The sequence below is a fragment of the Trichosurus vulpecula genome, chromosome 3 (assembly GCF_011100635.1).
Source record: "Trichosurus vulpecula isolate mTriVul1 chromosome 3, mTriVul1.pri, whole genome shotgun sequence".
Taxonomy (NCBI): domain Eukaryota; kingdom Metazoa; phylum Chordata; class Mammalia; order Diprotodontia; family Phalangeridae; genus Trichosurus; species Trichosurus vulpecula.
Window position 1 is genome coordinate 398,701,178 of NC_050575.1, and position 23,477 is coordinate 398,724,654.

Here is a 23,477-nt window from a genome sequence, read left to right on the forward strand (position 1 = left end):
AAAAGAATCCCTAGGACCAGTTGGAGTCATAAGTGAATTCTACCCAATTATTTAAGGAACAATTTATCTCAATATGATACAAACTATTTGAAAAAATAGGTAAAGAAAGAGTCCTACCAAATTCCTTTTATGATACAAATATGATGCTGATACATAAACTATGGAGAACAAAAACAGAGAAAGTAAACCAATTTCCTTAATGAATATTGATGCAAAAATTTTAAAGAAAATAATGGCAAGGAGATTACAGCAACATATCGCAAGGATCATACACTATGATCACACACAAGTGAGATTTATGTTTGTTCAATATTAGGAAAATTATCAGGATAATTGACCATATCAATAACATTTTACTGAACAGGTACTATATACTGTGCTCTGGGAAAGTAGTATTCCACTTTTTGGGGACTCCATTTCCTCATCTGTAATGTTCAATCCATCTTTCAGGACCCAGTTCAAATGCTATCTTTTCCAGGAAACTTTCCCTATCACCCGAGCTAGAAGTCTCTTTTCTTTGAGCTCCTAATAAGCTCTTTGCTTATACCATTCCTAACACTTAGAATATAGTCTTTGCTTAGATGTGCAGTTTGTTAACTCCTTGAGGACAGGAATTGTTTTATAAGTCCTTGTATCATGACTCTGTGCCATGTTTTATTCAGAATGGTATTGAGTTAATATTTACTACATGAATGAAGTTTATTCAAATCTAGACATTGAATTACAGATAGGTGAGAGATACTATGAGAAGAAAGTTAGGAATCTTTAATTAACTCTTCCCTCTGAGCTTTCAAAATCTTTCTTCTATGATAGATCTCTCTCTCCGAGGGGCTTACCTGGGCAGGAATAGTTCCATAGTTCTTAAGGATGAGAGGGAGCTTCTCTGTCTGGCCGACCAGAAGCCTCTTAAACAGGATGAGAGGGTTTCCTTTTTGGTTATAGAGAATGGGCCGCAAAACAGTCACTCGAGGTAGGTTTCCTTCCCCGATGATATCAAATGTGAGGTTTCGGGTCTTGGAAAGGAAACTGTGGGGAGCAAAGAATCACCAATTTGCCAGTGAGGATGGTGACACGAGGACACCACAGTCCCCACCCCCCCTCAGGAAAAGGACCTGAATGAGAATTACTTGGGCAGACCGTCTAAGGAGGCTTCAAAGAGACACTGATAGGACTGCATTGTCTGTGGAGTGAAGGTCACGGTGGCGAAAGCTTGGGAGTGGCTGGCGATGCACATTTTGGTGGGCTCCACTTCAAAGATGTCATTTATGCGAGCCACAGCCTAGGGAGATAAGGTGACGAGGGCATCTTAGCTCCTGGCCACCCCCCTCCCCCCCGCACCGATATATTTTATAGCTAGAGCTGGACACTGTGGGCATTTCCCACTGTCCCCCCTCTTCCTCTGTTCAGAGTGCTCTTTGTGGGTGCAATGCGTCGACTATCCATTTATTGAGTTCTTACTCATCTTTTAAAGTTCAATCCAAATACCCCTCCTTCAAGAACCCTTCCCAAATGCCCTGAGTCAGCAACGATCCATTTCTCCTCAGACCCCACAAGCACCCGGTTTGCATTTTCTCTTCATGTTCTTATCATGATTTATGCTAAATTAAAATTGTCCTAAGTCCTGGAATCTTTTCTCTTTCCCCTTCCTCTTTGATTTTAATTATGGGAAAGAAGAAAATGGTGCCCACCTGAAGTGCGCATAGCAATGGTGGCGAGGGAAGGCAGGGGCTGGGAGGATTTCTGGAAAACTCTGGAGGTTTTGCCTCTATTTCACAAGAAGGAGCTAGCTTCTAATGAACTGTAGAGCCTTGTCCTTTCTTTGTTTGAGGAATGGTGTAGATCACAGACTTAGGGAGAGTTATAAAAAACGGTAGGGAGATGGAGAGGGAGGGAGTGAGAGAAAGCCTCGGTCCTCATGCTCCTTGCCACCCCCACCTTGGGCAGTGAGGTAGGAAAGGACAAAGAACCTGGCAGGGCACTACTTACAGTACTGAGGGATTCTGGGAATGGGCATATATCTTTAGAATTAATAGTCATTCATCCAAAGCTCTCCTTTGGGTCTTTCTCCTTTTGATATAATTTTTTCTTTCTGTAATACTGTGAACTGTGCAGGTGGGGAGTACATTTTAGATACTGGGGAATATCATATCTGCAGCCACCCCTCCCCTAGATTTCCTGGGTAGGGGTTTTGTGACCCAAGAACAATGAGAAAAATCTCCCCAAGCATTCTTGAGTTCCTCATATTGTAAGACTCTAAGATGATATAGTTAATGTGGGTCTGCGTCCTATCTTCTTCCTTGTCAGGGAGCCAGCTCCTTAAGGGCAAGGAACATGTCTTATCTTATCCTTAGCCTCTAATGAAGTGCTCTACACACCGTAGGCTCTCAATAAAGGCCTGTTCAATTGAAATCCTTTCCTTTTCCTTCTTTCTAGGAACCCCTGCCCACTTTTATTTGCGTAGGCGCCAAGAAGCGACAGACCACATTTCCAGCCACTCAACAGGGAAGGATGGTGGCTCATCACTGCCGTGACAAAACTAGTGAATGCCTCTAACTTAACCCAAAGGAGGGGGCAGCCCCACTCAACAAACAGGTGCCTTCTTTGGCTTCAAGTCTCCCCTCAGGCACCACTTCTTCCATGAAGCCTTCTTGGCACCCACTCTTGCTCCTCAGTTAAAGATTTCTCCCTCCTTAGATTTTTCTTGAGTACTTTGTCTGTATCTTTTCTTCCTCCCTCCCCCTCTACCTTGTCTCACGCTTATTGCCATCTGCACTGCAATTTGAGCGTAAGCATCTTCAGGACTCTGAGCGCACCCCATGCTTTGATCTTTGCACTTTTAGTACCTATTCCAATGTCAGGTATACTACAGGTGCACAATACATGTCTGTCAAACCAATGATTGCATCCTACCAGTTCTGCTCCCATCATGTCGCTCCAAGCTTTCTCCTGAGCCACAACACGGCTACTGTGGGCCCATGGCCCCAAAGAGTGACTTCCTCTTACCCTGGCAGAAATAGGCTTGACAGAGACATTGACGTCGCAGGGAATCTTTCCTACGTTGCTGATCTTGAATCGAGCTTTGGCTTGGTGTCCCACCAGGACGTTGCGGAATATAAATTTGTTCTCATCCTCCAAGAACACTCCTCCACTGTCTGTGGTTTGCAGAACCTGGTACAGGTTAATATTGTTACATAATAGATGCTCCTCGAAAATGGAGGCCATGTCATCTATCACGAAAGCTAGGGAAACAGAGAGGAGGGCAAGAGGAAGGTGAAGCAACTGGGCCGTTCATTTAAATATTTAGGACTGAATTCAAATGCAAGTAAATCCTGGTAAGGGCAGGTAAGCCAGGTTAGGTTACATCTCCCTAGGAGGTCAGAGTTCTCTGTCACTGACTCCTAAATAATCCTGCTACTAGTAGATAAAAATACCCTTTTCAACAGAGATCCCGCACCCCTCCCCATGCCACGGTGGTGTTTTTAACAGGACTTATATTGGGCAGGTGTGCTTTATAAATCACAAATGCCAAACTGGAAATGAAAACCAGCTGAACACGCTCTTGTGCATGTGGAAACCACCAAGGGATACAGCATAAACCTTGTTTCAGAGAGACGCTGGACACTTCTCCAGGCATTTGCTTGCTGAGAAATGATTTTTAAGACAAAGATCTTGGTTTCCAGTACCTGGCAAACAGGCTTCAGCTGACAAAGTGTATTGAATGCCTCCGGGCTGGTCTTTTGGATCTCGGTCTGAGATCTCAATGGCCAGAAACTCCTCGCATCGTCCAATTGGGTCAGCAAGACAATCCACTGTGATCATCTGCTGCCCTCCAGGAGGGATGGATCCAAATCCAGGGTAGACGGTGAACATGTTGAGGGTGAAACGAGCCTGCGGGAAGAATCAGAGAAATGAGAACTTGCTCTTTCCTCCCAGACATCCCAATTTGTCTGTTTTCAGTTTTCTTGGAGGCAGCTGGTGCCACAGTGGATAGAGCGCTGGGCCTAGAGTCAGGAAGACCTCAGTTCAAATGTGACCTCAGACACTTACTAGCTGTGTGCAAGTCACTTCATTACTGTTTGTCTAAGTTTCCTCAACCATAAAATGGGGATGATAATAATATCAAATGAAATATTTGTAAAAAGCTCTTGGCACAGTGTCTGGCACATAGTAGGCACCCTATAAAAGCTTATTCCTTTCCCCTCCCTCCCCTTTCTTTACTTCTTTGAAGCATTTGCCCTGGTAATACCATATTGGGAAGGAGTCTCTGTGGCATTCTTCTCTGATGCCACATTGTGGCACGGGGGAACCTGGGCATTAGAAGGCTTTTTCCAGAGTCACACGAAAACTCTGGCAGGTGCCAATCAATTGTTATTTATTAAGCACTTACTATGTGTCAGGCACTGCGCTAATCAGGGGACACAAAAGAGGCAGAAGATAGTCCTGACCACAAGGAGCTTGCAATCCAATGGGAGAGACAACATACAAGCAAATATATTCAGCCACCAAGCTATAAGCATAGGCCTTGGGATGGGAGGTTGTCCATGAACCAGCAGGGAGATGTATGGACAGAGAGTGGGCTAATTAATTCTAATTGGATAATTAGGAATTACCCAATTAGAATTACCTAATCAGGCAAACCAGGTAATTAATTCTGAAGACTGCCCACTGAGAGATCAGTGGTTAAGAGCTGCATCAGTGGAGGGAATATAGGCACCAATGGAACCATTTGAAATGTTCAAGTAGATCTCAACGGTAACGTGCTGACCTAAGTGCCAGTCATACAGAGCCCCAGCCCCATGGACAATGCCAGGGTCCTGAAGTCTGGACATGTGTATTCTTTACTTTAAATTGTGTTTACTTTACCCTGGCCTGAGGGAAGTCAATGTATACCGAAGGAAAAGCTGCAGAAGAGGTAAGATCCAGGGGAACAAAGGTGGGGACCATAATATCTATTAATTAAATGGAACGATTCGTGGAAGAAGAGAGAGAAATGCCTATAGCAGTGGGAAGCGTTTACCAAAGAATCCTGGTAGTGGCAATTTCAGGGAAGAGTTGTCAACATTCTAATCCACTTTAAATGGAAAGTTGCCCCTATTCTAGTCCTTTAATGTGCCAAAAGGATTCTTTGAAGATTCTACCATGGTAGGCTCTACCCTGGCTGGTCGGGATCCAGTCCTAGAGAAGGAGGAAGCTAATTGGGAGGGCTGTTTGGAATGTGCCTGGGGGGGGGGGGCGTGGCTAACCACGAGAAAGGAGAATGACTCACTTGGTTCAATGTGCTCATATCCTTTTGCGATGACTCATTGCCTTTGAGCCCTCTGGTAGCAGAGAACTTGTAGAAGCTCATGTTCTCCTTGGATCGCGCATGCTTCACATTGTGCAATGCTCCTCTGAGAAAAGAAGTGCGAGCGTATTTATCCATCAGTCGCCGAGCACAAATGAGGCTCTGACCATAGGCGCCGGGCACTTGGCCGAGTGCACGTCATTAGGGGCAGTGGTGTTGGGGCTAACTCATGACTCACAGTAAATATCTTCCTAGGAACGGGTACAGTTTGCTCTGTCCACATAGGAACGAAAAGGCTAACACATTTAATTGTTTAATTATTCATTAGCCAATATTGACTAGACGCTGTAAAGCTCTGCCGCGATTACTTTCATTAAATGGGATTTTGATTAAAAAAAGGCAGCTTTGGTAGAACGGAAACATTTCAGGAGGAGTCTGAGGATGCGGGTGTGATTCCTGGCTCTGCCGCTTACTTCCTGTGTGAACTTTCACAAGCCTCTTTCCCTCTCTGGGCCTCAGTTAACTCTCCTAAAAAGACCAGGGATTTGGAATAGATGATTTCTAAGACTCCTTTCAGCTGTAAAGCCTTCGATCAACATATAAAGGGCAACCTAACGCCAGACAGGGGCAGCTGGGTGGCACCATAGTGGATACAGCGCTGGACCTGGAGTCAGGAAGACCCGAGTTCAAATCCAGCCTCAGTCACTTACTAGCTGTGTGACCCTGAGCAAGTCACTGAACCCTGTTTGCCTCAGTTTCCTCATCTGTAAAATGAATTGGAGAAGGAAATAACAAACCACTCCCGTATCTTTGCCAAGAAATCTCCCCCAGGAGGGGTCGAGAAGAGCCGGACATGACTGAAACATCTAAACGACATGATAATCTGTTAGAGTTATTGTTTCCATGGAAGTGAGTCTTGCTGTCGGCACAAGGGGCTTAATCAGGCGCTCCGCTGACCTAGCTTTTTAGCGGAGAGAGCACCTGGAAGGTCTGGATAGATGGCCGTGCTAAAAATACCCGGGGGTCTATTGCTTTCTTCATTCTGCATTTCTGAGCTCCTTTTTCTTTAAGAAGCGACTGAGGTCATTTCTTGGTCCCTAGTTTGGTACACAGGGAAACGGAGAGGTGGGCAAGAGCTCGGGCATGGCCCGGTTACTAATGTCGAGAAGAAACAGAAGACGGGATAAATGGTTCTAGAACTGCCTGGAACCACACGCACGGGCTAATCTAGAATTTTTTACACGCTAGTGTGACGGCGCAGAATGGGAGGAGTCAAACTTCTGGGGAAGGGAAGGCATTGAGGAGATGTGTCTTTCCTACATTTTCCGTGTATGAATCAGAGGAGTGTCCCTGTTCAGCCTGCTGATGTTGAATTTGAAGTCCAGGACTCCTTGGTTTTCGATGATGAAGGTGGAAGTTTTCCGGCTACCACAAACCATGGCTCCGAAGTTGATGACGGCGGCGGGGCTGATAACGTACTTGGAGAATACTGCATTCACTGAGAATTTAATTGGAATGCTGGCAATGATCTCACCTTCCTCCGTGTTGTTAGGCTCAATGATCTAAAAGAAGGAGAGTTCAGGGTGGTGAGGAAGATGTTAGCCCGTGTCTAAATCTGGAGAATCGCAAGAGGGTCTAGTGGAAAAAGCGACACACTTAGATTCAGAAGACCTAGGTTCACTTCAAATCCAAATTCTGCCTTTTACTGGCTCTAGGAAAGTTTATTAACCTCTTTGGGCCTTGGTTTTTATACATTTCTAGGAGCCAACTGGACAGTGAGGTGGCGCAGTGCATAGAACGCTGGTCCTGGAGTCGGGAGGACTTATCTCCCTGCGTTCAAATATGGCTTCAGACACTTACTAGCTGTGTGACCCTGGGCAAGTCACTTGACTCTGTTTGCCTCAGTTTCCTCATCTGTAAATTGAACTGGAGAAGGAAATGGCAAACCCCTCCAGTATCTTTCCCAAGAAAACCTCTAATGGGCTCACAGAGAGTCAGACATGACTGAAATGACTCATCAACAAAGGAGCCAATTTCTAGAAAAAGATGTTAGCACTCGTCTCCACTTCCTTTCCTCTCACTCAGTTCTCTCTTAAAATATTTATTTATTTATTTTTACCAGTAACCAGGTTCACCGCCTTGGAATCATTTTCTGCTCTTTACTGCCCTGTCCTCCCTATGCCCCACCCCATAGCTAATCTATTGCCAGTCTTAATGTTTCTCCTTTTGTCGTATCTCTCATCTCTAGCCACTTCACCCCATTTGCAGGGTCCCTACCCTCATTCTCTCTTGGAATACCGCAGCAGCTTCTGTTTGGTCTCTGACATTCTCTGGGCTGTCACCTCTCTGACCTTTCCTCCACACAGCTGCCAGATTGATATTCCTAAAGAATGGCTCTGCCCACGTCATTGCCTCTCTCCATCAATTCCAGGGTTCCCAGGCACCTGTGGGAGTCCTCTCCTTGGCATTTATAGCCTCTTACAGCTCGGCTCTAACCCATCTCTGCAGGTTCTTTGGGCCACCTACACTGGCCTTCTAGCCATTCCTCTCCCATGGCATTCCCTCTTCTGTCCATCTGTGGGCTTTTTTAATGACTGTCACCCAAGCCTACAAAGTACTCCTCCTTCTCACCTTCACCTCTTGGGATCCCTAGCTTCCTTCAAAGCCCAGTTCAAATGCTACCAGCTACATAAATTGTTTCATCCTAATCCCAGCTGATGATACTTCTCCTGGAAATTTACCTTTTGATTTTTGTGTATCTTACATATATCCCTGCCTTCTTCCACTCAGAAAAAGGGACTATTTCATTTCTGTCTCTGAATCCCCAATTTCTAGCACAATGCCTGGCATATTGGAGGTGCTTAATAAATTCTTATTGATGGATCAGTAGGCCACAAAGGGGGGTTGGTCCACTCCTGGCTAATAACTTACAAGTTACATTTTAGAGGGAATTATTTATGCATAGGTTGGACTAGATGGCTTCAGAGACTCCTTCTTTCTGACTCTGATGTTCTAGGAGAAGATGGTGCCTAAGGTTCCTGCCGGCCCCCAGATCCTAGAACTCTATGACCAGATGGCCCCAGAGGTCCCTTCTGCCTAAGATTCTCCATGATTCTGGCTCCTAGAGGTGAGCACATGTGTTGTCTTTGAGCACTAGATTGCATCTGGCTGCCAACATTCATTCTGTATAAGTTCAGACTTGATGGAGGGATCTTTCTACAGGAAGACCTCCCAACACCAGTCCAAAGAACAGGACCAGCTTCTGGCTGTCTCACCTGACAGCGTATGATGGGCTTGTTCTCAATTTTCACTTCTCTTTTTGATCGGAAGATCACTTGGATGTTGGTGGGCCGATCGATTGTGGTCAGTGATCCTTTCTTGGGTTGGGTGGAGAGGATGGAGTGCACATTGGGTAGGTGAGGGGCCAGGGACTCCAGGGAAAAGCTGAAGGACAGAGGCAGAAATCAGCTAGACATTCAAAGGCAGCTGAATAATTATTGATAGTTATAAGGACCTGGGCAGCTGGGTGGTACAGTAGATGGAGCACCAGTTCCAGAGTCAGGAGGACCTGAGTTCAAATCTGGTCTCAGACACTTAGTAGCAATGTGACCTTGGGCAAGTCACTAATTGCCTCCCCCCGCAAATAATAATTATAAGGGCCACTAGGGAATAGCTGATGATGAAACATTCTTCTACTTGGCAGAGAGGCTGGGGGTCAGGAAAGAACAACACATGTTCAATGCTGCACACTCTGACAAACACAATTACTACAATGGCTGGTTTTGTGTAACTGTTTTTCTCTATTAGCAGGAAGTGAATGAGTTTATCAGGAAATGATTGCAGTATAAAAAACCAAAAGGTATCAGAAAAACTTTAAAAACAGAAGAAATCCCCTTGGAGTTGATCTGTTCAGTTGGGTAATTCATTGATAAGGTACCAATAATAAAGAAAAGTAACATTCAGGAATGAGCAAATTAAGGGTGGTGATGGGATATAATGAGCAGAGGAGATGGGTTTGAATTCCATCTTCTGAGGCTACTGCCTTCTGATTTTGGGCGAGTCGCAATCTCCCTGGGCCAAGTTTCCTTCTCAGTTAATGAGGGACCTGAATTAAGTGGCCTCTGAGATCCTTTTCAGATCTGGACCTCCCAAGGCAGCTATGTGGTGAAATGGATAGTTGGACCTGGAATAAGGAAAAGCATCACTGGGCAAGCCACTTAATCGCTGTCTGCCTCAGTTTCCTCATCTGTAAAATGGGGAGAATCATCACAACTTCCTCCCAGGGTTTTGTGAAGAACAAATGAGTCAATATTCATGGGGTGCCTTTACCAACCTTAAAGCTCTTCTAAATGCTAGCTCCTATGATGAGATCTATGATCTCATTCAAGATTCAGTTCAGGCACTAATTTTGCTGTGACGATAGTCCATCTCTAAGTCATTGCAACTTTGTTGAATTTTCAACATTTAAATCATGGGGGTTGAAGGTTGGTTTCTATTTAAAACCTTGGTGTCATTTCATTCACTATAGTAGAACACTGAATGTACAGCCAGGTCCTGGTTTGTCTGAATAATGAATTCCCCTGAAGTGGTCGTACGCAATCCAATTTGTGCTCTTTGAAGTTATAATGATGTGAAATAAGGTAACTTGTTCCTGCTTAATGCCAATATTCTGAGCAAATTCAAATAATTCAACCACTTTAAGGGGGTTCATTATTTGTACTAATGGAGACCTCTCTCCCTCCCTCCCTACACACACACACACACACACACACACACACACACTCACACACCCCTATAAACCTATAGATAATGATTTGAGGTCATAGAGAAGAACACCAGGGATCCTTCTTGTGTTTTCTGGATTATTTTTGCATTCTAAGGACCATAACCCTGTATCTGTAATGCCATCCTTGTGCCAGAGCTCTGCCACAGGCAGCACATCAGAAACAAACAAATAAACCTAAACCTCCAGCTCAATCACTCAAACATTACCTGAATGTAATCTCATATTTTCCTTTGTTCTTCAAGGACAGAAACTGCTTAGCTTCTTCCATCACTCGAACAACACCAAAATCTAAGGCTCCTTCATTCCCTGCAGAGGGCCAGGTATGCAGAGTGGAGAAGGTGGGGGGAGAGGGATGGAGGGAGAAAGAGAGACAGACAGAGATAGAACCACAGAGAGAGATGAAGAGAGGAAGACAGGGAGACAGAGAGACATATACATACATACATACATATATATATATACACAGAGAGAGAGTGAGAGAGAATGTAAAGAAATAGAGAGAGAGAGAGAGAGAGAGAGAGAGAGAGAGAGAGAGAGAGAGAGAGAGAGAGAGAGGAGAAGGGGAGGGAGGGAGAAAGGAGAGACAGCTGAAATATTTTGGTTAAAGTATTGAGTTGACAAATGATCACTACGAAATCAAATTCAGATTCCAAGGTTTACCTTCTGAGGTGACACCCCAGAGTATTTCTAGAAGATGCTTTTGGGGAAAAACCTCAATCTTTTCCTAGCTCTTTTCTGAATCTGCACTGTATCTGTCTACTTTCATGGTTTCCCCTGAGTTCAGGGGGATGATTTCTGCACTTTTTAAAATCCCAAGACTTTACTGAATTCCTTTGGGCCTATCAATATTAATGACACGAAGCCTGGCTGGGGGAGAGAAGAACAGTGCTTCCTTTGATTTGCCCAGGAAGGCAGAGCCGCTAAGAAGAAGGGGAGCACTGGGGGGGGCGGGGAGTGAAAAGCTAATGAAGGACTTCATGCTAAGAGGAGAAGGAGCTTGAAAAAGCTGGGAAAGCAGTCGCTATCAAATAATTATTCAGAGGAGAGCTCTGAAGCTTTGGTTTCCATGACCATGACACTGTGTCCTCAAGCTGGCGAAGCGGATCCACAGATGTGTGGTGACTGATGCTGCTTGGGATAATATCTCATAATGGATGGGCTTCTTGCACTGCTATTTTAGAAATACTGCTTCATACCCAGAGAATCATGGCTGTGACCATCATGTCCATATCTGTGTATTAGGAGGGATTGGTGAGGGGGGGCCAGACCTCAGCATCTGAGCCAAGGGCGGTGATTGCTGATGGTGAGCCTGATTCTGGAAGTATGTGATGGCCATTCTGACCCCCAGGTAGTCTGGTAGCAGGCAGAGCCCTGAGCTGCTGCTCTGAGGACTGACTTGATTAGGTAGTGTCCCAACAAAGATGATATATGAAAAATCAAAACACAAGTCCTAGATTTGTTATAAAATATCCTTAGCTTGAAGAAGCAAAAACAGACCTTTGGGGAAAGTGATGTCCAATGCAATGTCATACGATTCCGCAAAGATCTGGATGTTTTCAATCTGAACAACTCCAATGAGATAGTCTGCATCTAAAATCTGACACAGAAAGAAAAACTCTTTTGCTTAAGGGCTGATTCATGGCTAACCACCCTTCCCTGGTCTTACAACCATTGACTCCCCATTTCTTGCTTCCTAATATGGTGCTGGGTGCCAAACTCAATCCAATCCTCCTCAGGAACTCTCCTAAGTAAAGAGAAATCTGGACACTGGGGCTCTTGAGTGATGGACTTCTTCACTCCCCTAAATCCATTCTATCTGAGCTATTACTGCCTGCTCAGGACTGGGCGTATTGACCCAAGGCTGAAGCAAAAAAGGAAAAGGGTTGGGTTCCAATTCCTCATGTGACGGATTCAGAGAAATAGCAGGGATAAGTAAAATCCACAGAGAAATAAAGTCAAATTGAAGCTAATAATTTCAACATTTCCTTTTATAAAATACTAAATGGAGACACAAAGTATAGAAAAATTGAGTGATTGTATTTTTAGAATAATAGCATCACTGAGTTGGAAGGGAAGTCAGAGATCATTGAATTCTACCCCATGCCTTTATGACTCCCTTTGATAACATCCCTGTGATAGTGGAGCTTACCCAGCCTCTGCCTGACCATTGACAGTAACAGCTTCTCAAAGTGGTCTATAGCATTGTTGGATGGCATTACTTACTGGGAAGCTTTTCCTTATAATGAACTGAAGGCAATCTGTCTCTTGGAGGCTTCCACCCATTGGTTTTAATTCAACCCAGAGAAAAGCACAACCCCTCTTCCATACGACATATTTTCCATATTTAGACACAGTAATCAAGCCCTCCTACGTTTTCTGTTTTCTGGGCTAAACATCCCAAGCTTCTTGAACTGTGATGTTAATAAATAGTTAATTGTCGGACCAGACTAGTGGTGTTGGATTCTAGGTTCAGAGGGAATTTATCTTGTGGTGCGTGAGTGCGTGCGTGCGTGCGTGTGTGTTTGGGCATAGCTTTTCTTCCTCTCTTTTCTCTTCTCCACCACAATGACTTGGGAGGGACCAGTAGGTGACAAGGCATCCAGATGAGAATGGAAAGACATAGCGAGGGCAAACAGGTGTTCACTTAAGAACAAAGAGGCCACAACTGGGAGCAGAGAGAGATATGGAGGGGCAAATGTAGACAAGGAAGGATAGCCACCCAAGGGAGGAAGCAGTTGTAACGAGTGTGACCCCTTGTGCCAGAGAAGAATGCCAGCTACGGACTCAAGAAATGGCTTCCAGTAATGATGAGTTGTGAGTTTACCCTCTGGCCACATGTTTTCTATGTGTGTGCCTCAGTATCATTACACTCTAAATTTCAGCCCACCTGTCCCCTGGACTCTGTATATTTGTAGGAGGGTTGAGCCCAGCCCTCTCACGGGGAACCAAACCTTTAAGTGAGAGAGGCTGGTTGGAGGAGTGGCCCCAGAGAGGGTGCTACATTGTTTAACCCTTTCAGGTTTACCAAGCACTTTCTTTACAAATACCCCATGTGGTAGATAACACGTCTGATTATAAGTGAGGAAGCTGAGGCTTAGAGAGGTGACAGAGTCTGACCCAAGGGGACAGATATGCGTACTAAGTGTCAGAGAGATCATTCAAACCCAGGTCTCTCCTTACTTTGGGTCAGGCACCCTAGACATCACACTGTAGATACTGCCTGGAGATCTGGCTAGAGTCATAGAGCACAGGATTCACAGCTAGAAGAAGCCTTCTGGCTGAGCGCCAGAGCTCATCGGGTCCATGGCTCATCACAAACTGGCCTCTGTGATTTTTACTTTCTCTTCAGAGGAGAGCAGAGATTCTCTACTTGACGATAAAATTAAAATTCCCCAGAAGGAAAACCCCTGTTTCCAGGTTGCCTCTAAGCTGTGTTACTTTCTTCCTTTAGAGGACTGGGCTACTGCATCTCCAAGCAAGTCTACCAATACTCTGTCTCTGTGTCTGTCTCTTCATCTCTGTCTCTGTCTGTGTCTCTCTCTCCTTTTTCCTCTCTCTTTATGTCTGTGTCTTTCCTTCCTCTCTCCTCTGCTCATATGAACTAAGTCATGGGTTGAATCTCATGGCTAATTTTGACCTATTTTGGACACCAGTGAGCCTCCTATGTGCTCCCAGAAGCACTAACCATGGCACTCTACCCAGCTCTCCCCTCCCATTGCCTCTGGTGCCTGACAACCCCTCGCTGCATCAGGAAGAATCATGGACCCCCTTCTTTCTGCATCCATGCTCACCACATGAAAGACATCATGTCAGGAGCTCTGGATTTGAGTCACAAACACCTGGGCTCAAACACTGCCTTTGAAATGTACTAGATACATGATCCTGGGCAAGTCAATCAACTTCTCTCAGTTTCTTCATCTGTAAAATGGGGATTAAAAATGCCTGGAATATCTACCTAACGGGGCTGTGATGAGACTTAGAGGAAATAATACAAAACATTGTGCAAATGTATCAGTGCACCTTAAAAGTCTTAGTGCAGTTTTAATTAAGGTTAGGGTTTGGGATGCCCTATCTACATGTTGGCTATTATTATACATTTATTTATTAACGCTACCTGTCTGGTTAGCCTTTGCTCTTAGAGAAGTGACCCTTTGCATAATGTGGAGTTGAGGAGAGGATGGTGGGAAACGGCCTTTTGGCATTTCAAAGAAATTTTTTTTAAAAAATTGAGAGTCAAAGAAATTTATTTTGAGCACCAAAGTGCTCAAATGGCGGAATTCAAAGGCTATTGGGCTGGTGTTACTTAATGGGCTCCAGACCAACCACCAGAGGGGTGCTAGGCCTCACCTCTAAGCGAATCGCCTTCTTGATGTTGACAGCCTTGGTGGGCTGGAAGTGGACTTGCAGGCAGTACTCCTCCCCAGGTTGGATGAGGCCCTGCAATTTGGAGATGCTGAAATCGTCCCCCAGGTGCTCGAGGCTGCCGATCCTCCAGGCCACTGGCAGTGGGGTGACATTCCGTAAGAAAATCACCTTGGTTTCTTTCCTACAGAGACCAGAAGATGGCTTGTCATGGTCAAATGATGCTTATTTCAAGTGCACCAACTATTTTTCATTATTTATGTATTTATGTATTATTTATTCATATGCATGCATGGCAAGGTACTATTTATGGTGGATTTTTAGTGAGGCTGGAGTCAGTCAGCCAGTCAACAAGCTTTTATTTAATACTTGCTATGTGCCAGGTACCGTGTGAAGTGCTGGGGATACAAAAGCTGTTCTTGCCTTGGAGGAGCCCCTCCTCCAATAGGCTGTGTGCAGTGTCCATGGGAGGCAATCTCAGAGAGGAGGGAGAAAAGGGGACCAGGAAAGACCTCCTGGAGAAGGAAGCAGTTGAACTGAGTGGTGAAGGGATGCAGGGAGCAGAGGCAGAGCACTCCAGGCATAGGCGATGGCTTGTAAGAAGAAACAGGAGAGTGTTGGGGTGAACGACATCAGCAAGGTCAGGGGAGCTGGGTCAGAGCATAGGAGAGGAAGAAGATGGCAAAGGTGGGAAGGAAGGAGCCAGTTTGTAGAGGGCTCTAAACAGGGGACTTGATACTCAATCCTAGAGGTCATAGGGAGCCATTTGGATTTACTGAGCAAGGGGATAACATGGGCAAACACATACAGGTCAGGCATTTGCTTTGAGAAAGTCACTCTGGCAGCTGAGGAGGGGATGGTTGGAGTGGAGAGAGACTTGAGGCAGGCAGGCCAGGCTACCATAGTCCAGGTGAGATGGGGCAGAGGCCAAGACTTGGCAAGAGATTAGGTGGGGTGAGTGTGAGTGGGGAGCTGAGAATGCACAACACAGAGGTTGTGAGCCTGGGTGACTGGGAGATGGTGGGGCCCTCGATGGCCAGAGGGGCATTGGGAGAATGAGAGGATTCGGAGGGAAGGATGATGAGTTCTATTCTGGACATGCTGAGTTTGAGGTATCTGTGGAATCTTTAGGGCAACCCTCTGTGACAATGGCGGCCCATGGGAAGCCTGGCGCCCTCTTCTCTCCCCTTTCAGCGTCTCTCTCCCCTCATGCCCCAGCCCCTACCCTAGCATCTGTCCTGGGTGAGTCTTGTTCTTAGTTACCCCTCAACTAATCTTGCATCTGCAGGAGAAGGGAGAGGAAGCTGTTGCAGCTAAGTAGGGTATGCTGATGGACAGCCAGGTGGTACTGTGGCTACAGCTCCGGGCCTGGAGTCAGGAAGACTCATCTCCCTGAGTTCAAATCTGGCCTCAGACGCTGACTAGCAGTGTGACTGTAAGCAAGCCACTTTACTCAGTTTCCAGATCTATAAAATGAATTGGAGAAGGAAATAGCAAATTTTTACCCTTGCCAAGAAAATCCCAAATGGGGCCATGAAGAGTCAAATGCGACTGAACAACAATGAAAGGGCACTTGGACGAAGGAGAAGCATTCAAGGTCCACAGTATTGAAAAGCTAATGGTGGACATTCCGGCAGTGTGATGGATGGTGGGGGAAATGGGAGCCTGCCTGGTGCCCATCAATTCATACCACACAGGAAAAGGCCTGCTTCATGAGACTAGCCCTGCAGTTACCAGTTCAATTAGGGATCAGGAAAGAAAACAGAGCACATGAGCTTCTTTAGGGATCCCTCCCCAATCTCTCCTTGCTATAGCGCCTTCCCTCTGTGGAGTGTCTGCTGATCCTGTAAATCGCTTGTTGGTTCTTAGCCGTTTGTGTGTTGTCTCCCCCATTAGATGGTGATGCGTGGTCCGTGAGGGCAGGCACTGCTCTGGGCCTTTCTTTGTATCCTCAGTACCTTGTACATGGTCGGTGTTCAGTCATTTCGGTCATGTACCACTCTTCATGACCCCATCTGGGGCTTTCTTGGCAAAGATGCTGGAGGGGTTTGCTGTTTCCTTCTCCAGCTCATTTTACAGATGCATATGGAAGCAAACAGGGCTAAGTGACTTGCCCAGGGTCACAGAGCCTGAGGCTGGATTTGAACTCAGGTCTTCCTGACTCCAGGCTCTGTGCACTATGGTGCCACCTGGCTGCCCTACCCCACACATAGGAGGTGCTTAATAAATGTTTATTGACTGACAAGGAGGCAGTGTGGTAGAGTGTTGGCTTTGGGGTCAGAGTACTGGGGGTCCAATCTCATCTCTTCTGTTTATTTAGAGAAGTCACATAACCCCTCAGAGCTGGGTGGACTAGATGGCCTGGGAATTCCGCTCCCATTCTAAATCCAAGACCCTGTAATATTATCCACTGCCTCAGTCATGTTCTCCTTGTCCAAACTGTTGTCAGTTTCTGGGCATCCCAGACCAAATAGTTTCCTTTGGGGGGAAACCGAGGCAGCACGTGAGGCTGAGGCCTTCCATTCGTGTCACGTGCCTGACTTCTCCAAATGATTTCATTTCTTTCTCACAGAGAAGTCTTGCCTTAGAATCAGAAGACCTGAGCTCAGATCCTGACTCTGACACCCTGAATGGGTCACTTAACCTTTGTTTTTTTCCCGAACCTCTGCTTCTTTATCCCTGGAATGGGGGTAATAATGCTTGCCACACAAAGCTCACAGGGCTTTATGAGACTTAAAGCCCCAAATAAATGACACGTGTGGTCATTATTCCCATGTGACCGATGAAGCAGGTGCAGAGGCATTAAACAACCTAGTCAGGACACTGAGCTGTTACTAGAACCCGGACCACCCGACTAGCAGCTCTGTCCTCTTTTCATTAAACTGCTTCATCTCTCATGTAGCTCGCCAAGTGAGCCAGAAATCTCTACTACATTAGGGAGTGAGGCAAGGGGAAAATCTAGCACCTCCGAGGCAGTGACTCCATAGTTTGGGGAATTCCAGATAAATGAGGCTGGTTTATCTGATATCTGACCTATGGAGCAGTAGCTTCTCAAAGTGTAGCTGCTTGTGGTCTAGCTCCAGTTCCGGTCGGATTCCCTGGCAAGTTATTCTGAAGATGGCGGGCTCTGGGTTTTCCTTGATGCAGCAGATGATGCTGTCATCAAAGATGCCCACAGCCGTTGGGTACGCCCACACGGATAGCACCTGAGAGGACAGGAAGGCCCAGAGTAAGGGGAGAAGTCACCTTGAGGAAAGCCAGGTCTCCAGCTTCACAAGGGCAGTCATGGTGGTGGGATTGCCCCTGAGGCTTTCCTACCTGCTTCTCATTGGGTTTAAGGGTCATGGAGGGTGGGTCCAGGATGTAGGTGTTGGCTTTGACATCATACTGGAAAAAGAACGTCACCTCTGCAGTCAGTGGCGAGTTGTTCAGGATTGTGAGCTTCTCCATATTATCTGGGAACTGGATTGCCTTATACCTGAAAAGGAAGAAACCTTGGCATAGAATGGAAAGAACTTTCTGTGATTGGTTCGTCCTCAAATTAGTCTGCAGCAAGAAATGTTATCCTCACAGTAACTCATTAATCCAATGTCTGGAACAGTGCTTTGTAAACAGCCGGTACTTAACATCTGTTGGATAAACTGAAGCAATCATTTAACAAACATTTGCTGGTAATTTGGCATTCTACCGTATGATAGGAAAACAACATGGACGAGCGTAGGAGTAGGTGCAGCCTTCATCAAGGAAGCCCCAATTCCGCTTGCATCATGGGGGCTTCCCTATTGATGCAATGAATTCTTTCCTTTGCTGTTGTACTTCATTCTAAGTCCCATTTATGTATGGATATGTTTATGTTCAAAATGTCTGCGGGTTGTTTTCTGCTAGCAGGTAAACTGAATCAGATACCTTAGAAGAGAACTCAATTCAATTGTTCCCAAACAGGGAACCCTTTGGGTGGGTGCACTTAGAAAGATCGCTTAATTCTCAATATCTCCAAGATTGAACTGGCCCCACCCCTCCTCAATGGACTCAGGGTCACGTAAAGATGACCACACCGTCCAACAGAAACGTCCTTTCCTCAAGTCTTTTATCTGAGCCATTCGCCTGTCACCATCATGTGGTTGACTTAGGGAGGGCAGGTTTTTGAGTGGTTAAAATGGTGATAAAGAGCTCAGGGTCACAGGCTTGGCTCTATTCATTTACTCTTTGGGAACCAGACTCTGTGAAAACCCAACCCAAGCCAGCTGTTTCAGCGCTTGTCTCCCCTAGTTCCTGAGAAGTAGGAAGTCCTCTCTGCCCTGGAGAACTTCAGTGTGGCTCAGCCCTCACACATGTTGGCCAGCTACCTCTGCCATCTGGAGCCTGTAGGAAGCCTCTGGGAGCAGGAAGCTGAGGCTTAGGGCTGACTCTGCTGACCGAGGCTGCCATCTCAGGGCTAGTGGGAATGGATCATGGTGCTACGGATTTCCACTTTTCATATACATTGTTTAATAAATATCTTTTGGTGTAGCTATTTCCAGTACCTTGTATTTATAACCTTGAGCGGCGATCAACATGTTTGGCCAGACTAATTTACTTGTTGAATTGAATCAAATGATGTGGAGGTTGGGTTTCCGTTGCCTGGCAGAATGACCGTATAGTTATGGGGAAAGTCTCAGGCCTTGGTTACTCTGGAGGCCTCACGGTTCATTGGCTATCTTGTGATTGTTCCAAGCAGGGGTACGCATGATTGCTAATAGGAACACACCGTCAGAAAGAAAGCTTCACAACTAGCAAACATCGGCCCAATGGCCTCTGAGTGCCTAGTGCCCGGCTGTCAGAGATGGTGAAAGAAAATACACGTGGGACAAAGAGAGGACCACACACGGTGACGGGCTCTGGGGCAAATCAGTGCCATGCACGTAAGCCGAAAGGGGAGCCTGTGTATGTGTGCCTGGTGGGGAAGGAGCGGAGCAGACGCACCTCGTTCTGGGGAGTCACACGTACAGGGCCAGCCTCGCTATCAGGAGCATTTTCCTGGAGCGTGGCAGACAAACTTCTCACTGCACAGATATCCACCCATGTACATGTGCCTTTGGGGACATTGGGAAATAACCACAGCCGCTTTGAGATAAGTATTAATGAGACAAACCTAAAAATGCCTGTGATCTTCTTGGGGAACGGGGCACTTACTTATCTCTTGATTTCCCGCAGAGCAATGGCCCAAAGTGAAACATCTCCTGGTTCATTATATATTTCTTAAAGACAATCTCCTCAGGTTTTGACTCCTTTTTCCGATGAGGGAACACCACCCTAATAGTAAAGTAGAATCAGGGAATGTTAGGCCTTGAATGAAACCTAGAGATTCATCTTATAGAGGAAGAAAACAAGGCCTGGAGAAATGAAATATTTGTACATAGATGGGCAGCTAGGTGGCTCAGTGGATAGAATGCTGGGCCTGGAGTCAGAAATGTGAGTTCAAATCTGGCCTCAGACTCTTGCTAGTAGGTGACCCTGGGCAAGTCCCTTAACCTCTGTCTGCCTTGGTTTCCTCAACTATAAAAAGGGGTCGTAATAGCGCCTCTCTCCTAGGGCTGTTAGGATCAAAGACCTGGCACACAGTAGGCACTTCATAAATGCTTTCCCCTTCCATAGTGGAAAAGACAGGACTATCCTGATTCCTGTGTCCTGTGGTTTTCACAGCACTACACTATCTCAAAGAAGGGTGCCTAAATGAAAATCCCCTGACCAACACACCTTTTTCCACGCAGTTCGTGGGCTGAGGACTCCACTTTATTTTTCTGTCCAGTAATCTCTTCTTGCTCAGAAAAGAGGTTTGATTATCTCCTAACTGCCATTTAGTTTGACGGCCTCATTAAGCAATCTATTGCATAGGCTAATACACAAACATTAACTAGACTAACTATACGTTTATCCTTGAACTCGTAAGTGTCACCACCCACCTTTGGAAAAGTTCTCTCTTCAGAACACCTGCTCGTGTAAAGAGACCAAGGCCCACCTGCTCGTGCAAAGAGACCAAGGCCCACTTGCTTGTGCAAAGAGACCAAGGCCCACCTGCTCATAAAGAGATGAAGGCCCCCTGCTTGTGCAAAGAGACCAAGGCCCACCTGCTCGTGCAAAGAGACCAAGGCCCACCTGCTCGTGCATAGAGACCAAGGCCCACCTGCTCGTGCAAAGAGACCAAGGCCCACCTGCTCGTGCAAAGAGACAAAGGCCCACCTGCTCGTGCAAAGAGACCAAGGCCCACCTGCTCGTGCATAGAGACCAAGGCCCACCTGCTCGTGCAAAGAGACCAAGGCCCACCTGCTCATGCAAAGAGACCAAGGCCCACTTGCTTGTGCAAAGAGACCAAGGCCCACCTGCTCATAAAGAGATGAAGGCCCCCTGCTTGTGCAAAGAGACCAAGGCCCACCTGCTCGTGCAAAGAGACCAAGGCCCACCTGCTCGTGCATAGAGACCAAGGCCCACCTGCTTGTGCAAAGAGACCAAGGCCCACCTGCTCGTGCAAAGAGACAAAGGCCCACCTGCTCGTGCAAAGAGACCAAGGCCCACCTGCTCGTGCATAGAGACCAAGGCCCACCTGCTCGTGCAAAGAGACAAAGGCCCACCTGCTCGTGCAAAGAGACCAAGGCCCACCTGCTCGTGCAAAGAGACCAAGGCCCACCTGCTCGTGCATAGAGACCAAGGCCCACCTGCTCGTGCAAAGAGACCAAGGCCCACCTGCTCGTGCAAAGAGACCAAGGCCCACCTGCTTGTGCAAAGAGACCAAGGCCCACCTGCTCATGTAAAGAGATGAAGGCCCACCTGCTTGTATAAAGAGATGAAGGCCGCCTGCTTGAGACAAAGGCCCACCTGCTTATGTAACCAGAAGAAGGCCCACCTGCTTGTGTAAAGAGACGAAGGCCCACCTGCTTGTGTAAAGAGACAAAGGCCCATCTGCTTGTGTAAAGAGACGAAGGCCCATCTGCTTGTGTGAAGAGACCGAGGCCCACCTGCTTGTGTAAAGAGACCAAGCCCCACCTGCTTGTGTAAAGAGATGAAGGCCCACCTGCCAAGAACTACTGACTGCCATCCATATGCTGGTGCCTATGGCTTAAAAAAAAGACGAGAATCCTTATGCTGTCTCCCTCCCTCCAATCTTATTCCTTGGCCAACAACTGGAAATCTGCCTCCTGCGGACCTCCCACCAGCCAGGATGATCTAACCCGTGCCCTCCCCTTCGTGCAAAAAGAAAGGCAGCAGAGAAGGGACAGAGAATCAGGGTTCAGGCTTCATTCCTCCCTGACCTGACGTCTCGGCAGATAGAAGGGTACGTGCAAACTCCTCGGCAATAGAGTTGATACTGGCGGCGTGTTCCAAGGACCTCAAAGTTGAAAGTCTGGTCAAAGTTCCCAACTTCATTGGAGGAGAAGTGTACTCGGAGTGTCACCTCTCCATGGGCTGGGACGATCCAACGAAAATTATTCAGCCTGGAAATGACGAAGCATATTTTACAGACAGAATCTCTTCCTCGTTGGTTGGGCGTAGCATGGGACCAAGCACTCCTGGAAGGAGCTGTGGAGTCTGGCATGGGGTGAGAAAGTCCAGACTCAACTTGGATGACAGAGGAGCTGTACAATGCCATGGGTGGATGCATACAGGACAACTGTGTCAAAGAATAATACTCATAACAATGGACATTTGTAAATTGCTTTATAGTTCAATAAGTGAAGTGAGGATGGTAAGTAATGCTAGTCCTATTTTCCAGATAAGCAAACTGAAAGTCAATGGGACTGACTTGCCCAAAGTCACAGAGGTGCTAAGTAGGCAGCTACGCAGTACAGGAAGACCCGAGTTCACGTCCCACCTCAGACACTCACTAGCTCTATGACCCTGGGCCAGTCAGTGAGCCTCTGTCTGCCTCAGTTTCCTTGTCTGTAAAACAGCGATAATGATAGCACCCACCTCCTGGGCTTGTGAGGATCAAATGAGATGCTATTTGTCAAGCATTTTGCCAACCTCAAAGAGCTATATAATCCTAGTGATTATTCATCAGTATCTTTGCACCTCTCTGAGCCTCACAGATTATAGGCACTCAGTCTGTGTTTGTTGAGTTGAGTTAAATGATCTTAGGAATCATGGGACCTGGCTTTCCCTTCCCACAGTCCACATCAGAATCCCCCCGATCCTGTGGTATCTCTGAGTGGGCCCTCTAGCCCAGCTATGTTGCCACACTACACAAAGGGGCCATGAAGTTCACTGCTCTGTTAATTCCAATATTTACTTTGCTTCACGGCCTACCTCATGATTTTATCCTGAGTCTGCTGGGAGGAGAAGGTGCTCTGGTCTAAGCCTGTCAAGGGGGCGATGGATGTCACGGGCAGGGCCTGGGGCAGCTTCCTGAGGAGTGCCATACGCCCGCGCTTTTCCTTAAAGGACTCCTTGACAGACTCGGCTTTGTCTCTCAGTCTGGATCGGCCTTTGCTCGGTGTGACCTGATCTTCTTGTGCCTCGAAGGAACAACAAAAGCAATTTAAAACAAAAGTAAAGAGGTGAAACGCACAATCCCTTGAAACAACACATTGTCTGCCGTTGCTCGGATTAATAGAGCTACAGGGCTGAGTGGAGCTTAGGAGAAGGCAGGATTCCACTCTTAATAGTTCAGCTATTAGGACCTTGAGGACGTCTTCAGGCTCACTGGGTGTCCTTTCCACTGAGGAAGATGCTCAAAGAAACGTGTCAGAGAGTCTAGAGCTAACTGGGAAGGAGTGATGGTGGGTGGAGCTTGAACTCAGAGAGGGACTGGCCATGGAGAGGCGGTGCACTAAAGTGAAAAGTGTGCTGGACCTGGAGCTGGGAAGACTTGGGTTCAGATTCTGCTTCCCATACTTATTAACCTTGGTGACTATAGACAAATACCTCTCAGAGTGTTTTCTTCTCTGTGAGATGGAGATAATAATACTGCATCCCCCACAACATAGGGATGCTCTAAAAGGGCCAATGTCAGTTATCATGGGAAAGGATCCAGGGATGGCATGAGAGTCTCCCTTCATGCCTGGGCCTCTC

The 23,477-nt window shown here is 46.6% G+C and overlaps 1 protein-coding gene across 1 annotated transcript in view; it reads right to left on the reverse strand.

The window, feature by feature from the left end:
- HYDIN (HYDIN axonemal central pair apparatus protein) overlaps positions 1 to 23,477 on the reverse strand; it is a 455,510-nt gene that overhangs the window by 82,671 nt on the left and 349,362 nt on the right. Inside the window, exons 46-60 of the mRNA XM_036750079.1 lie at positions 22,713 to 22,921; positions 21,719 to 21,901; positions 19,605 to 19,724; positions 17,751 to 17,910; positions 17,466 to 17,638; positions 14,418 to 14,616; positions 11,568 to 11,667; positions 10,277 to 10,376; positions 8,560 to 8,728; positions 6,605 to 6,846; positions 5,267 to 5,390; positions 3,684 to 3,888; positions 3,004 to 3,239; positions 1,128 to 1,279; positions 837 to 1,026 (exon numbers count right to left, since the gene is read on the reverse strand). Of these exons, the coding sequence (XP_036605974.1) occupies positions 837 to 1,026; positions 1,128 to 1,279; positions 3,004 to 3,239; positions 3,684 to 3,888; positions 5,267 to 5,390; positions 6,605 to 6,846; positions 8,560 to 8,728; positions 10,277 to 10,376; positions 11,568 to 11,667; positions 14,418 to 14,616; positions 17,466 to 17,638; positions 17,751 to 17,910; positions 19,605 to 19,724; positions 21,719 to 21,901; positions 22,713 to 22,921 (2,562 nt within the window). The remainder of the gene's footprint in view (positions 1 to 836; positions 1,027 to 1,127; positions 1,280 to 3,003; positions 3,240 to 3,683; positions 3,889 to 5,266; positions 5,391 to 6,604; positions 6,847 to 8,559; positions 8,729 to 10,276; positions 10,377 to 11,567; positions 11,668 to 14,417; positions 14,617 to 17,465; positions 17,639 to 17,750; positions 17,911 to 19,604; positions 19,725 to 21,718; positions 21,902 to 22,712; positions 22,922 to 23,477) is intronic.